The following is a 16,211-nucleotide window of genomic DNA, read 5'->3' as shown; positions in this document are numbered from 1 at the left end:
TGGAAGCGCTACACGAGTGTCAGATTCATGTAAGGGTCATTCAAGCAAAAGTCAGGGTCAAGGTACGTCAATCAGGTAAACATGTGATTTACGGATACTTATGGGCGTAGTACACGATGGTGACAGTTAGGGTATCATACAAGAACGTGTAAGGTCAGAAGAGATCGATTTAACCCGCGCACCGACGGGGGGGGGGGCGGATATCCGCCCCCCTGAGGTTTTTCGCGGATAGCGGGAAAACCGCGGCGTGTAGCGCCGCGAAATTTGGTACGACTATTCTCTTATCAATTTTACACATTGTGTGCAAGTTTGAGCCTCCTAACTTTAAAGGGCAGGTCACCAGGTCACTTTAAATGACCCAACCTCAAGTCACTTTTTTGCAAATTTGTCACCGTGCCAGAGCTACAGTAGATGTCGGAGGCCTTTGAAAGTCGCAGGATGTTATTAGATCATTAGTAGCTACAATTTGTTAATCTCGGAATTTTGATGTCGGTGACCTAAGGTCAGGTTAATTTCTCGACTTCCCCATTATAAGTCAATGGGGGAAAAATCAATTCCCTGTTTTTACCACTAAAACGGGTCGGAATGGCCCCATATACCATACATGACTTCATATACGATCAACCTTCACTACCTTGAGGTCTGTTCTGCTGTTGGGCAGCTGTAAGGTCATGTGACGTCATCAAAGGTCAACAAAGGTTTTTTGCCAATAACTCCGTACAGGAACAAGATACAGCCGCGCGGATGGTCTCATTGTGTTCAGCTCGTCAAGACGCATCGAATGATATACATGATGACCTCCAGGTCACGTGACCTGAGGTCAACCTTTGACCTTGACCTTTCGAGGTCAACATATGTATCATTCGATGCGGATTGACGAGAGGATCACGATGATGCCCTTAGTTTGTTCCTATCTTGACTAATTCGAAAGTTATTCGAGAAAAAACTCTCCATTCTAGCGCCGCCATTTTGACTTTTTCGACCCCTGTGACGTCATCTTTGACCTGACCTGAAAATGACCTGTGTAAAAATTGTAGACCCTGTCCGTGCGTATCCGATGCCGTTTACCGCTTGTCGCTATCATGCTTCGTTCTCGAGATCTCAGAGGGGGGGGGGCGGTTATCCGCCCCCCGTCGGTGCGAAGTTGGCGCAGACCCCCGTCGGTGCGCGGGTTAAGAAATGTGTGCAATGCATCATGGTCGTGAAGTTGTCACGTGAAATTGCCAATGCTCAGTACAAGATTCAGGAAAATGTGCAACGATAATCAAAAATGGAAGATAGCGGGATGATTGGTCATTGTATTGGAATTCTAATTGGCGTTTACGGCATGTCTCTACGTCTGTTCTGTTATTTCATATTATTTCTTTTCTTAGTTATGCCGTTTTTGGTCGCGATCTAAAAAATCATGGCGTCAGTAAAACCTCGACATGTAAAAGATTTCCGACCGATTTTTTTTAAAACTTCGTAACAATAAGCTCCAATAAATTCCCTGCCTACAGGTATGTACATCCCTAGTAGGTACCTACCCAATATTTGCCGCGCCTGCAGCGGCCTACCTATTGCACTGGCAACATATCCATGACCGGAATGTAGACATGGCCGTGATAGACTTAATGTAAAACATTAGTCACAGTGTATTGGCAAGCAAGACCAGTTCAAAACCAAGTCAAAGTCAAAGTTCAGTTCAAGTCCCAATTCCAAGCGTAGCCCCCCGCTCCAGACCGAATCCCCCCGTCAATGACAATGACCTTCAGACGACCTTTCGTCCGAGAAGGTTCCAGGAGAAAACCCAATCGGCGGCTGCCCTGGCGTCGCAGCGCCAGCCAATCAGCAGCCGCCATCACTGCCACAGCCGTCGCCGCAGAGCACGGCAAATAGCCCACGGCGCGTGAGCTGTAGCCGCGGGCGCTCGCAGCGGCAGAGTTCCACTTCCGACTCTGACTCAGTCGGTCTCGGATTGGCAGTCCATTCATTGGCGGCAGTTCATTCATTGCCAACATATAGCCGCCCGAGCAATAGGCGGCGGCACGGGAGGAGGAGCCGCCCTCCTACAGGAATACACGAGCAGAGTAAATGCGTAATACAAAGGGATCCAAGATCCCAATGCTAACTTGCTAAGCGAATAGAAAAATCCGTTCCCGATACGCATTTACGCTCATGTATTCCTGATACCCTCATGTATTGGTGGGTCCACGTGACCATACCGCACCCATGATTCGTTTGTGCATTAATTTGTATGTCCAATGTCCATCGACACCTCGCACTAAAAAAAAATTGGATGCCTTTCCGCTGTTACCCAGTAATGACATATTTGCCCTGGCTGGGGTGGCCTGGTAGGTCGGTGGCTGCGGACCCCCCCCCCCCCCCCCCAATTTAGCATGTTAGACGAGTCCCGGGACTGTGTCGGTGGCAGCGCGGCACACCGGCGCCCCTGATCGGCACCAATAATCACCCACCGGGCCGGCGGCGCGGCGGCGCGGCGGCGCGCGCGGAATGCGCCCGACACGCCTCAGGAATGTTCGGTGTCCGCGGCACGTGCCGGTCCGGAATGCGCTCAGAGAATCGGCGCGCTCTGTGAGCCGGGACTCATTGGATGCCCCCCCCCCCCACCCCAACCGCCATAAGACGGACGGTTGGGTGAGCGGCGAGCGCTGAACAGGTCAGACAGCAGACGGCCAGCGGCCAGACGGTCAGACGGCCAGCGGTCAGATGGTCAGCGATGGTCCATATTTTAGAGCTGCTTTAGGTGCGTCTCGATGACACTTTTTCCAACTTCCCCTGCGCTTATCTGGGGCGTCAATTGCCCCCCCCCCTCCCCCCAGCTAACGGCGTTCGGCTGGAGTTCTAGTTTTAGTTTAAGTTCCAGTTCTAGTTTATGGAGCTATAGTTCTAACCTGGTCAAGCGCAGGTTAAAACTACGGTTGCAAAATTTCCCTACCGCACTACCGGCATGCCGGTAATTTTTCACTACTGCAGGGTAATTCGTGGTATTTCGCATGTCTTGCCGGTAGCATGCCGGTATTTTTGACTTTGCCAAAAAAATGTCAGCATATGATTCAAAGTTTGAATAATCAAATATCAAAATAAGCAAATAATCCAGGTCACTTATCCCTGGCGGGCCCGGGGGGGGCGTTTTTCACCCCACGTGGCAAATATTTGCGATAGCTCCCGAACGCTTGCGAGTAGGAAAGCGAAACTTTAAGAACCTTTACTCCAATCAATTTGACATCTTCTGAAGCAAAAAATTTGGACCTAGCCCCCTTGATGCCGTCACAGGGTCGATTTTTCTAGACCCCTGCGCGGCCAAGATTCCTTTACTACTCAGGCTGGTTCACTAGGGAAATAAAGGCGCCGTGGTGACGTCATCAGAGGAAATCCTTCACAGTGACACAAAAAAACGTTCTGTCGGACTGTGTCAAGAAACATGAAGTTATTCACTCTCGGAAACCAAAACTGTGTTAGAAATGATATTTTTCAGTTTGATGCGTCACCTTAAACCGCTGCGAAGCGCAGTACCCAGTAGGTACTTGGCTGCTGTGCGTTCGACTGGAGGGCCCATGCCGGCCCACCGGAGGAGGGTTACACATCCCTGACGGGACCCCCGCAGTCACGTGGCCCCACCTAGTTATACAACACTCGCTTGCGTTAACGCCACGCAAGTAGAATGCACGATTTCAGCCGCCGCATCAGCTGTTGTCCGTGGATGTGTGTAGTTGGATTGGATGACCGTGTTGCATTGGAAGGAATGTCAGAAAAACCAGGTATACAGTTTGAAGGGGCCTCTTTGAAGTGAGTGAGGCGGACCGAGTGTTGACTGTATTAGAGGAGGACGCGCTGTACTCAGGGACGGCGTGGCCGGTCGGAGCCGGACGGAGCCGGACGGCGTGGCCGGTCGGAGCCGGACGAAGCCGGACGGCGTGGCCGGTCGGAGCCGGACGGAGCCGGATGGCGTGGCCGGACGGAGCCGGACGGCGTGGCCGGTGGGAGCCGGACGGCGTGGCCGGTGGGAGCCGGTCGGAGCCGGACGGCGTGACCGGTGGGAGCCGGACGGAGCCGGACGGAGCCGGACGGCGTGGCCGGTCGGAGCCGGACGGCGTGGCCGGTGGGAGCCGCGCTGATGGCGGCCGCCGATGGCGCGACGGCGCACACATTTTACCGCTGCGCGCCCTTTGTGACGGGCGCACCGGCCACTGACGCAGTACCGCCGCGCGCCAAAAATATACCGCCGGCCCGAGCGAGTCGGCCGAAAAAGCGCCGCCCAGCCCGCATATGGGGACAGTGAGGTGCCGACCGGACGGCTCGGCTAGCTGCGCCGACAAAGTGGCCACAAACTGGCCGCATCATCAGATTTGAGCACACTGGGGCCGGAGACAGTGGCGCCCATAACACCAGAGTGTACAGTACTATATTTTATCTGGAGCGTGTTGACGTGCCTTAACCCTCGCCGGACCTATTGGTTTTCTACATACGCGCCGGCCGAGGGGGGGGGGGGGCGGGTACGACCCCCCCCTCGCCGTTTCGCCCCTGGTGGAGCTAGCGCGTCGCGGAAAAAACGAGCGTGTGCGCCGTTACGAAACGCAGAGATTGGTACCCGATTTTAAGGTCCTAGGTCAACCGGTGACCTCTGAGGTCAGGTCAAGTGCCCCAAGGTACGCTTCAGTTTTTGGTGAATAACTTCGCAAAAAACGGCCGCAGAGCGCCGATTTTGGCAGCATCGTGTTCGTCTCGCTCAGGCGCGTCGAATGATATACTTTTTGTCCGGGTCAGGTCAATTTGGGGTGTTGACCTCAGGTCAAGGTCAGGTCAGCACCCCCAGGTCACGAAGTTGGTCGAAAGGGGTCATGTCGCATATCATTCGATTCGGCAGGTCTTCCTGAGTCCATTGGTGGCTTTCCCGACTCGCTAGCTCAATTTGATCAAGAGTTATTGACGAAAAACTAATATGACCTTGATGACGTCATAAATGACGTCACGTAAGGTCAACATTGCAAAAGTGACGCATCTAACCTTGCAAGGAGTGCATCAAATCACGATTCTGTGCGCTTGAGATAGTTGGAGATCGTTCCCGGCGCCAGAATAGCAGTTTGAATTTTTCCCCATTGACTTAAAATGGTGAGGTCACGAAAATGACCTGACCTCATATGACCTTTAGGAAAAATCCGAGACATACAAGTTGTGAGACTCATAATGGATACGAGATCCTGCAAGTTTCATTTCCCTGTGACATCTCCTCTGGCAGTGAGGGCGTTGCGAAGTTGCGACATCTGAAGACCGTGCAGAGGTTCACTTATGACGTCATAGGTCAGTGACCTGACCTGACCCAAAAATGCGGTTGGTGTCAAAAGATCCGGCTTGGATCAAAGGTCAGGTATGCCAAGTTTCAGCTCTCTATCGCCAGCGTGTTCGGAGCTATCGCGAAAAAACCCTATGGGGGGGGGGCGGCACCCGCCCCCCCCCTCGGCCGGCGAGGGTTAAGGGTTAGTTTCTCCTTTGGGGCCTAGGTATCTCTTAAAGGGGCGATTTTTTTTAAAATGTTCTTTGCGTTGCCGGATCTATCAGCTTTCCACATGTTTCCTGGACCTCTTGCCGTCTCACCCCGTATTGATCTAGCCTCGCGAAGAAAAAAAAAAACAGATGCTTTCAAGGTCTTAGGTCGAGCGGTGACATTCCAATGATCCGACCGATCCGACCTTCCGAAACGTTGCGATGCTCTTAGTGACGTCCAAGGTATAGGTACCTACCAGTAACCAGTATGACGTCACGCAAGGTCAACAATGCCAAAGTAAAGCAGGCAAAGCAGCAGAACTCCAAGAGTGTACCTATGAACTCAGCACGACAAGGCGCGTCGAATGATATACTTTATTGCTTGCTTAATTGTACTTAAAGTTTTTCTTAATTATTAAGTAATCTTTAAATGATTAATTACGTTCAAGGTAACCAAATTGCATCATATCGCATATCATTCGATTTGGCAGATCACCAGGAACACAATTACACCATTTAATAAGCTCTAGCTTCATCATGTGCCAAGTTATTGGCAAAAACGTCATTTGACCTCAGTTGACCTCATTTGACCTGACCCATGGATAAGTAAACCAAACAAAGAAGCACCAAGTGACCTGCTGTTAATTACTGTGGTTGCAAAGCACAGAAGTGTTAGAAGGAAGTGGATATCTCCGGTATTTTCCGAATTTAGTATTTTCCCATAGGCTTAATCCGCGCACCGACGGGGGGGGGGGCGGATATCCGCCCCCCTGAGGTTTTTCGTAAATAGGGGAAAACCGCGGCGGTTAGCGCCGCGGAATTTAGTGCGACTATTTTCTCATCAATTTTACACTTGGTGTGCAAGTTTGAACCTCCTAACTTTTAAGGTCAGGTCACCAGGTCACTTTGAATGACCCAGCCTCAAGTCACTTTTTTGCAACTTTGTCACCGTGCCAGAGCTACAGTAGATGTCGGAGGCCTTTGAAAGTCGTAGGATGTTATAGGGTCATTAGTAGCTAGAATTTGCATATCTCGGAATTTTGATATCGATGACCTAAGGTCAGGTCAATTTCTCGACCTCCCCATTGTAAGTCAATGGGGGAAAATCAACTCCCTTTTTTACCACTAAAACGGGTCGGAATGGCCACATAAACCATACATGACTTCATATACGATCAACCTTCACTACCTTGGTCTGGAGGTCTGTTGGTGGAGGTCTGTTTTGCTGTTGGGCAGCTATAAGGTCATGTGACGTCATCAAAGGTCACCAAAGTTTTTTTTGCCAATAACTCCGTACAGGAACAAGATACAGCCACGCAGATGGTCGCATTGTGTTCAGCTTGTCAAGGCGCATCAAATGCTATACATGGTGACCTTGAGGTAACGTGACGTCCTGAGGTCAACCTTTGACTTTGACCTTTCAAGATCAACCTATATATCATTCGATGTGGATTGACGAGAGGATCACGATGATGCCCTTAGTTTTTTTTCCTATCTTGACTAGTTCGAAAGTTATTCGAGAAAAACACTCCATACGTAGCGCCACCATTTTGACTTTTTTACCCCTGTGACGTCATATCTGATCTGACCTGAAAATGACCTGGGTAAAAATTGTAGACCTTGTCTGTGCATATCCCATACCGTTTACCGCTTGTCGCTATCTTTCTTCGTTCTCGAGGTTTCAGGGAGGGGGGGGGGGCGGTCATCCGCCCCCCCCCCCGTCGGTTCTAAGTTGGCGCAGACCCCCGTCGGTGCGCGGGTTAACATAACGACGTAATGACCTCTAACTGACCTCAGGTCAGTGCCATAAAAACCGAAATATATGTTATACAACTCGGTAAACTTAGCATATCCTGATAGTTTGAAGAATATCAGTCCAAAACTGTGAGTTGGACAGGTGCAAAAAGAAAATCGAAATTTGACCATGACCTTGTCCTCGTTCTTCTGGCCTGGTGACCTGACCCAAAATCATCCGGAACTGAAATTTTCAAGTCATATTTAAAAAGTTAGCCTCATTAGCTGTACCAAATTTGGCGGCACTGCGCGCCGCCGTTTTTACGCTATTTTCGAAAAACCTTAGGAGGGGTCGCATCGACCCCCCCCCCTGCCAGGGCGAGGGATAAGAAGTATATTTTTGCAATAAATGACAAATGTCAATGTACAAAAATAAGCCCAGCGGCGGCATTGGTGATGGTGTGGGGCGTGTGAGGGAACTTAGCTCCACCGGCTCAAGCGCTAGCACGCCAGAACTGCACGCCAGAACAGCACGCCAGAACTGCACGCCAGAACTGCACGCCAACGTTTGAGCTGTATAAATCCAAGTTCACTTCTTCAGGAACTCTCGCTGGGAGGATCACTCGGCGAACCGTACCAAAGAAAAAAAACATTTCTCAAAATTTTGAAAACCGGAATATGTGTTATAGAACTATTGGTCTGCTATCGACATTCGAAACGTCAAATTTGAGTCCCATAACTCTATTTTTGGCTAAGTTATGGCGAAAAAAAACCTGCTGAAAATTGATTACGTCAAACTTTTAAACTCAATATTTTTAGCCATTTTAGACCACGTAAAATGAAAGTAAGATCACCATTGGATTCCCCGCGGAGCTGCATCGAATAGATACACATTTTATGCAAAACCATCAGTTTTTTAACTTGACATTTTTTACATGACCTCCACCAGAACCTAACCTAAACCGGCCCCAATGATCGTCTAACCAACATCATTTCATTGGAAATGTAAAATTTGTCATGAAACATGCATCACACGGCCCTAGTATAGTTTGGATCATATTTTGACCCTTAGTGACCTGGCCTCTGTGACCTGACCTAGCATCAGTGATTCTTTACCAACATTCGTATTAGGTAACCGACGCTATATCGATGATTTCCGATAGCATGCCTTTTACTCGATTGATAACGCATTTCCCAGAAGGCCTGTACATGGTGAAAAATGCGACCTTTGAACTTACCTGTGACATCCTCCACCAGGCTTCGGTCGTTCGGGCCTCTCTGTGAAGTGGTTAAGGTGCCGCGATCACTTGGGCTAGGTCTTGTGCTGGTCACATCATCGGTGACCTCCAGGTCAATGAAATTATGTTCTTTTGAGTTCTGACAGATTTTACATGGCTATCGAACAACGTTTGAGTTTTATAAATCCACCCAATAATGCCGGAGAAAGGGGGGGGGGTAAAAATAGCCCCCCATTAGGTCACGCTATAAACAGACCCCACCAGGGCGCGAGTTAAACGCCCCCAGCTGATAACTCGAAAACCAATAGGTGCAGTGAAACGCACGAGGTGGCATAGAGCGAACGCGATGAGACGCTTGTGATGAATACTTGTAAGTTGAATTTCGAGGTCACAGCCGGGAAGGTCAGGCCAAACACATAAAATTGAGCTGTGAGTTGTATGGACTCTAAAACCTCGCACAGGTCTGTGATACAAGGTCTCTCGTCATAACGTCCGTCCAGACTGTGCAAAACTCTCATATAAGTGCTACACTCAAGTGTCGGATTCATTTAGGGATCAGTGATGGAATATGATTTCAGGAACATACCTATTCCTGAAAATGAATATGACATATGCTTTATGGGTACTTTTAGGCGTAGAATACGATATTGCCGTTCATTATATCATACGAGTACGTGTTTGGTCGAAGAAAATCACTTTAACCCACGCCGTGCTCGGAGAGGGATGGTTGAACAATCCCCCTACGGATTTCGCCAATATTTTAACCCGCGACCTGGTGGGGGGGGCTATTTTTTGCCCCCTCCAGACTTTTCGATATATCTCCAGAACCACTGCGCCGATCGTCACCAAACTTTCAGTACCCTCCCGGACATCAATTTTACACATTGTGACCAAAATTTTTTCCAAAGGCTATGATAGGTTGGCCGGAAATGACGTCAGAGTGACGTCATGTTCTGCCATTTTCGACCCAAAAAAGGGTTTCGCGGGAAGAGCTGTCAGGCCTATAGCTTTGCAAATACAGAAAAATGATACAGACATAAAAGCTGTAGAATGGACAGGGCTACAAAACTGCTATCTCGGATTTTTGAAATTTTTGGATTTTGACCCCCCAAAAATCAAAAAAATAGATTTTTTGAATATGATAGACAAAAAATCCAAAAAGTTTTTTGAATTTCGAAAAAAACCGGAATATATGTGATAGTCCTTACCGCCTTCTATCTACATACTAAATTTGAGATCGATACCTCTTTTTTTGGCCAAGTTATAGCGAAAAAAACTGTTCAAAATTGATGACGTCAAATTTTCAAACTCAATTTTCAGCAATTTTAGACCTCGTAGCGCAAAACAAAGACCACCATTAGACTCCCCGTGACGAGCTGCATCGAATCAATACCCATTTTATGCAAAAATATCAAATTTGAAATTTGACCTTTTTTGACCTGACCTTGACCTGACCTCCACCAGAAAGTGACCTAAACCGTACCTGATGGTCTTATAACCAACACCATTGAGTTGGAAATGAAAAACTGGCCATAAAACATGCATCGCATAACCTTAGTAAAGTTGGGTTCATGTGGTGACCCTTGGTGACCTTTGGTGACCTGACCTGTGACCTGACCTGGTATGACCAGTGACCTCTAACAGCAACATATCTACTAGGCAACTGACGCCCTATCGCTGATTCCCGACAAAATGCGTTTTCCTCGGTGTTATAGCGCATTCCCTAGTAAGACCCGTGAACGGTGAAACATTTCATCTTTGACCTGACCTGTGACGTCATCGGTGACCCCGAGGTCAATAAAACTTGGTTTCCCTCGACAAATTTGACAGGCCTTTCGAACGCCGTTTGAATTTTTCGGATCCGTCCAGTAGTTTCGGAGATACGAGGGGGGGCAAAAAATAGCCCCCCCCCACCAGGTCGCGTTATAAACAGACCCCACCAGGGCGCGGGTTAAAAACGGCAGCGCTCAGCGCCACCGTTTTTGACACACCTAATCATAGGTAGATCTTTTCCGCAATGCTGAAGATATAATACATACATCATGTCCTAAAGTAGTCACTAGAAATTGCCAAGATTCAGCTCATGGTTTAAAAAAAACGAGTGATATTAAAAAATTGAAGGTAGCAAATTGAATGTATAAAATGTATGTACTTACATGGTATTGGCAGTCGAGCGACGTTTACCGCATGTCTGTACGGCTAATCTGTGCGATTTTATTATGATATGATTTTTCAAACATATGCCACTTTTAGTCGAAAACTCGTCATGTCCTTAATGTCTCAAAAAATGTTCGATTGTTTTTTTTTTAACACTGGGTAAATACACTTTAATCTAATAGCGTCAGGGATCCAAAAATTGGGCACGCATGCGGTGCGCTGTTTTAGAGATATTGCACGGCGATAAAAAGTGGAGGGCCTTTAACCCGCGCGGGGCTGGGGTCCCCAGCCGAACGCGCGGGGCTGGGGGGGGGGGGGGTAAATTTTACCCCCCCCCTGTTATCTCCCGAACTAATGGTCCGATTTGGAAAATTCAAACGCCAATCGAAAGCTCTCATCACGAACTACTAAAAACATGTACTTAATTTAAAGTTTGAGGTCAAGGTCAAGGTCAGGTCAAGGGTACAAATTGCAAGTTTCTACAGTATCGGCCTTGCACCGTAGTTGCCGAAGAATGGAGTCATGGACTGAGACTGATCGCCCAAAACGTGTTCTTAGGCTACCAAGACAATATTCGTTGCATACAATATCATTCAGAGGTCAAGGTCAAGGTCAGGTCAGGTCAGGTCAGGTCACCAAAAAACAAAATATAGAAAAGGGCATGTGCGACACATGTTTTATGGGTCATTTTACTCATAGAATTCAATAGGCACACTCAATAAGTGATATGGACCACCTCTGGATGAATTTCAGGTCGAGGTCAGGTCAAGGTCAGGTCAAGTGAGGTCAAATTTTGAAGTTGGTTGTTAAGGCCTAAAAAGGTGTCTATCTGATGCAGTTTTTCACGGAAAATCGAATGGTGCTATTTTTGTTTCCGTACGAGGTCTAGAACTTCCAAAAAATCATTTTTCAAAATTTTTGTGTGTCGTGACGTCATAAAATTTTGAATAACTCCCACATTTTTGAACCGATTCTTCTAAAATTTGGTATGTAGGTGCACATAGACCACTTCTCTGACATATATTCTGGTTTTTTCGATAGTTCCAAAATTTTGGATTTTATAATGATTTTCCCAAAAAAGTCAGTTTTTTGAAAAAATTTAGGCCAAAATCCAAAATTTTCAAAAAACCGAGATAGCCATTTCATAGACAAAGTAAAACTACGTATAACCTTTTTTGTTACGTCCTGATTCCCTTAAAAATGAAGATGTTAGCGGCGTTTGAACTTTTGCCGTTTTTGAGGCGAAAATGGCGAACATGACGTCACTAAAACGTCAATTTCTCAAAAATTTTCCGACGGATTTCGCTCAAATTTTCAGGGAACGTGTCAAATTGATGTAAGAAAAGGTACTGAAAGTTTGGCGGCGCTGCGCGCCGCCGTTTTTGAGATATCGCAAAAATTTGCGAGGGGGGGTAAAATTTACCCCCCCCCCCCCCCAGCCCCGCGCGGGTTAAAGCCCCACCCCAGCATCTCGCGCGCTAAGCAAAGAGAGAATAGAGGAAAGAGAGACGTGGAGAGGAATAGGGGGAGAGCAGGACGGGGAGGCGCGTTGTCCTCTGAACAGCCCCCCTCCCCCCAGCGCGGCGGCGCGGCGGCGCTCCAATGGAAGGCCGGCGGCCGCGGGGCGGGGCGGCCCGGCCCGGCCCGGCCCGCGGCCCGGCCCGCGGCCGCCAGTCAGTCGAACGCAGCGCGCCACTGCGGCGCCATGGCCTGCTCCGTGCAGGTGAGTCGGCACCCGCTCAGGGTGCACGGCACGGTCACACCCCGGGGACAGGGCCACTGTGGGGTTCATTGGCCCCGGCACCTGTGCGACAACATGTAACTCTACACCTTTTTTCATTTGAATTAATCTTTATAAAATTCAATTTAATCTTTGGAACAATTTATTTAAAACATAACACATTCATATCAATCTAATAAAATTCATTTTAACCCTCGCCGGACCTATTGGTTTTCTACATACGCGCCGGCCGAGGGGGGTACGACCTCCCCCCTCGCCGTTTCGCCCCTGGTGGAGCTAGCGCGTCGCGGAAAAAACGAGCGTGTGCGCCGTTACGAGACGCAGAGATTGGTACGGGGACCCGCCGTTGCTACTGTACACGAACCCCAAGTCTAACCGTCTGTCCTGTCCAGTAACAACCGATAACATTGATATCGACTGCTGGTCCCTGTACAAGAGCAGCTGAGGTTTCCTGTGAGTACCCTCTGACAGCTTATCGTTGTTCCCTGTGAGGGTGCTGGGACAATTTACTCAGGGTCGCTGTACAGTAGCAACTGCGGGTCCCTGTACCCGATTTTAAGGTCCTAGCTCAGTTGGTGACCTCTGAGGTCAGGTCAAGTGCCCCAGGGTACGGTTCAGTTTTTGGTAAATAACTTCGCAGAAAACGGCCGCAGAGCCGCGACTTTGGCAGCATAGTGTTCGCCTCGCTCAGGCGCGTCGAGTGATATACTTTTTGTTTGGGTCAGGTCAACTTAGGGTGTTGATCTCAGGTCACGGTCAGGTCAACGCCCCCAGGTCACGAAGCTGGTTGAAAGAGGTCATGTCGCATACCGTTCGATTTGGCAGGTCTTCCTGAGTCTATTGCTGTCTTTCCCGCCTCGCTAGCTCAATTTGATCGCGAGTTATTGACGAAAAACTAATATGACCTTGATGACGTCATAAATGACGTCACGCAAGGTCAACATTGCAAAAGTGACTCATCTAACCTTGCAAGGAGTGCAGCAAATCACGATTCTGTGTGCTTGAGATAGCTGGAGATCGCTCCCGGTGCCAGAATAACAGTTTGCATTTTTCCCCATTGACTAATGGGTCACGAAAATGACCTGACCTTTCGGAAAAATCCGAGATAAACAAGTTGTGAGACTCGTAAAATGGGTACTAGATCCTGCAAGTTTCATTTCCCTGTGAAAGCTCTTCTGGCAGTGAGGGCGTTGCGCAGTTGCGACATCTGAAGATCGTGCAGAGGTTCACTTATGACGTCATAGGTCAGTGACCTGACCTGACCTGAAAATGCGGTTGGTGTCAAAAGATCCGGCTTGAATCAAAGGTTAGGTAAGCTAAGTTTCAGCTATGTATCCCAGCGTGTTTGGAGCTATCGCGAAAAAACCTCCCTCGGCCGGCGAGGGTTAAGGCTTATTAAGTTTGATTTAAAACATATCAAGTCCTATTAAAACCTTATAAAATTCATTCCCCCGCTCTGCTGGGGGTTGTTTGAACACCCCTTTACGGTTTTTCGCGAATATCTCAAAAACGGCGGCGCTATGCACCTTTTTTACATATGTTGTGAAAATTTCAGACCCGGGGCACTTGAGGTCAGGTCACCAGGTCAGGTCAAGTGACCTAGCCTAGCCTTTTGTAGACGGAAGTCACTATAGTTCTTGGTAAAGATTGTTCAGGACACCAGCTTTGTTTATCTTTATTGGTACCGTAAACCGGGGTGAGTTGATATGGGGTGGTGAGTTGATATAGATTGCTCGAAAAATGTTAAAATGCATGCTGCTCATCCATTTGTAAACCAATCTTCAGTTTTATTTTTCTGTGAAGTGAAGCAACCAATAAGTGATGCACATAGCTGAGAAAGGCCTGCATGTGGTGCAGTGCCTTCTTAACACATTACTTTTTTCGAAGTCCTTTTTTTCTTCTGATTTTGAAACTAAGGAAAATTCCCCACCCTACAGCAAAGACGGTGGATATTCATGGAACAACATGCACTGGGAAAGAAACTACCATCAATTTACTGTTGATCCCAGGTAGTTTTGGGTTTCACCTATAACAACGTTTTTTTTTATAATTTTAAGAAAAGTGACAGGTGGTGAGTTGATATGCCATCAAGTGGTGAGTTGATATGCATGATAAAAGCTGATACCAGGCTGGTATGCATGCAAATTAGCATGAAATATGGATCTGCAGGTAAGACAAAGTCAATTAGACCAACTCTTCTCCTTTTCTTTCCCCACATCATTCCATCAACCCCCAAAAGCTTTAGTTTTTTTTTTCTGAATGCTTGAGACGAGGCCTGTTAGTATCACTGATGTTAGTTGTCGGACTTTCGTCCCCGTCTTGAGTTGAGATGTTAGTTTCACAACGTTTCAGCCAGTAACTTCTCCGGCCATTGTCAAATCTGCCTCGATAGTGGAGTGGTTAGAACCGTGGACCATCACCGGGGAAACCCGAGTTCGATTCCCGCTGACTACAGGAGCTTTCGAACAGTTTGACGCGTACGGCGCAATGCCACCAACATCGAGGTCCTTCTGAGGGTCAAAGAACACCTGCCGAGTGACGACGGCCGGAGAGTAACTGGCCGAAACGTTGTGAAACTAACATCTCAACTCAAGAAGCGGACGAAGGTCCGACAACTAACATCAGTGACCCCAAAGTTTTTTTCTGTGGACATACCTAACATGCAAAAGGCACAACACAACTCCCTGTTAAGTCTCAAGATGGCTCCCTACAAGCTACAAAGGAGCACTATTGAACACCTATATACATACAGATTAAAAAAATTGTTATAATTATTCGTAGTTTCGAAAATGACAGAACTGTCGTTTCTGTATGGCTAACAGCGCGGGAATTCTGATCTCGTGAAACTGATTAGTTTTCCTGCTTGGCAGTTGCCAACCGAGAATGAGTGACAAAATGAAATGGAACAAACAATATAAAGAAATTGACTGGTGTTTTAGCCCTCGCCCGTATTCGTGTTTTGCCAGCGTTTAACGTATGGGGGGGGGGGGGGGGGGTCCGTTGGAATCCCATCGTCGTTTGGCCCCTGGTGGAGCTAGAGCTTCGCGGAAAAAAATGAGCGTGTTGCCCGAGACGCGAGGAAGCCGATGATAACCAACTTTAAGGTCCTAGGTCATTGGTTAACCTTCCAGGCCAGGTCAATTACCCAGGAGTCGGGAAAATAGGGGATTATTTGAAGTTCGTAAAGCGAGTTTATTATTTTTTGGCTGTTGCTGATCACGAATGTCATGTTAGTTTTGATTACAAATGTCTTCGTACATTTAGGCCAGGTCAGGTCAGGTCAACCAGTAGGTGTCCTGCCGGCTATCCATAGGGAGTGTCAAGTGTCAACTACCACTGACGGTGTCGTAACATGTTACGAAGGCACTAAAACTACTTCGTAAATGATCAAATGCATGTTAAATTCGAAATCGGCCCGAAAAAACTACCCTAGAAACATGTAAAATTCCAAAAAGTGAACCGAGGTCACCAAAGGTCAATGACCTGACCTGACCTTCAGGTGACCTTGACAGTTGACACGCACAATACTGCGTGGGACCAACATCGTTTACATGTTTGGACGTTACAATCACAAAAAGACTGGAAATACGCGGATAATGTGAGCCGACTACGCCAAATCGCGATTCCGGCCAAGCATGGTCTCGAGAATCAGGTCACAAGTCAAAAACCATTTGAGTCAGGGTCATGAAATCTTTAGAACATGTGTAAAATTGATAAACTCGAGAGGTACTGAAAGTTTCGTCGCGATCGGCCGCTTTTTGCTTGAGTTATGTGCGAAAAGCCGAGGTGGTCCGTTCGCCCGCCTATAAGTGCGAGGGTTAATTTTGGCTTTTGATGCCGAATTCTGTTTTATGTCG

At 47.8% G+C, this 16,211-nt stretch overlaps 1 protein-coding gene across 5 annotated transcripts in view; it reads left to right on the top strand.

The window, feature by feature from the left end:
- The first annotated feature begins 12,283 nt into the window (after window positions 1-12,283).
- LOC122392649 overlaps window positions 12,284-16,211 on the top strand; it is a 51,822-nt gene continuing 47,894 nt past the window's right edge. For 2 of the 5 annotated variants that reach the window (XR_006258565.1, XM_043387740.1), the window contains exon 1: window positions 12,296-12,336. Coding sequence is in view for 2 of the 5 variants with exons in the window: in XM_043387740.1 (XP_043243675.1) it covers window positions 12,319-12,336 (18 nt within the window). In the remaining 3 variants the exon portion in view is untranslated. Of the gene's footprint in view, window positions 12,337-16,211 lie in introns of all 5 variants that reach the window. The other 3 variants (XM_043387742.1, XM_043387739.1, XM_043387741.1) reach the window with 3 other exon arrangements.

This window comes from Amphibalanus amphitrite, unplaced genomic scaffold (assembly GCF_019059575.1).
Source record: "Amphibalanus amphitrite isolate SeventyFive unplaced genomic scaffold, NRLGWU_Aamphi_draft 000495F_arrow, whole genome shotgun sequence".
NCBI lineage: Eukaryota > Metazoa > Arthropoda > Thecostraca > Balanomorpha > Balanidae > Amphibalanus > Amphibalanus amphitrite.
The sequence above is the reverse complement of the archived record's forward strand: the minus strand, read 5'-3'. Positions and strand labels throughout refer to the sequence as shown.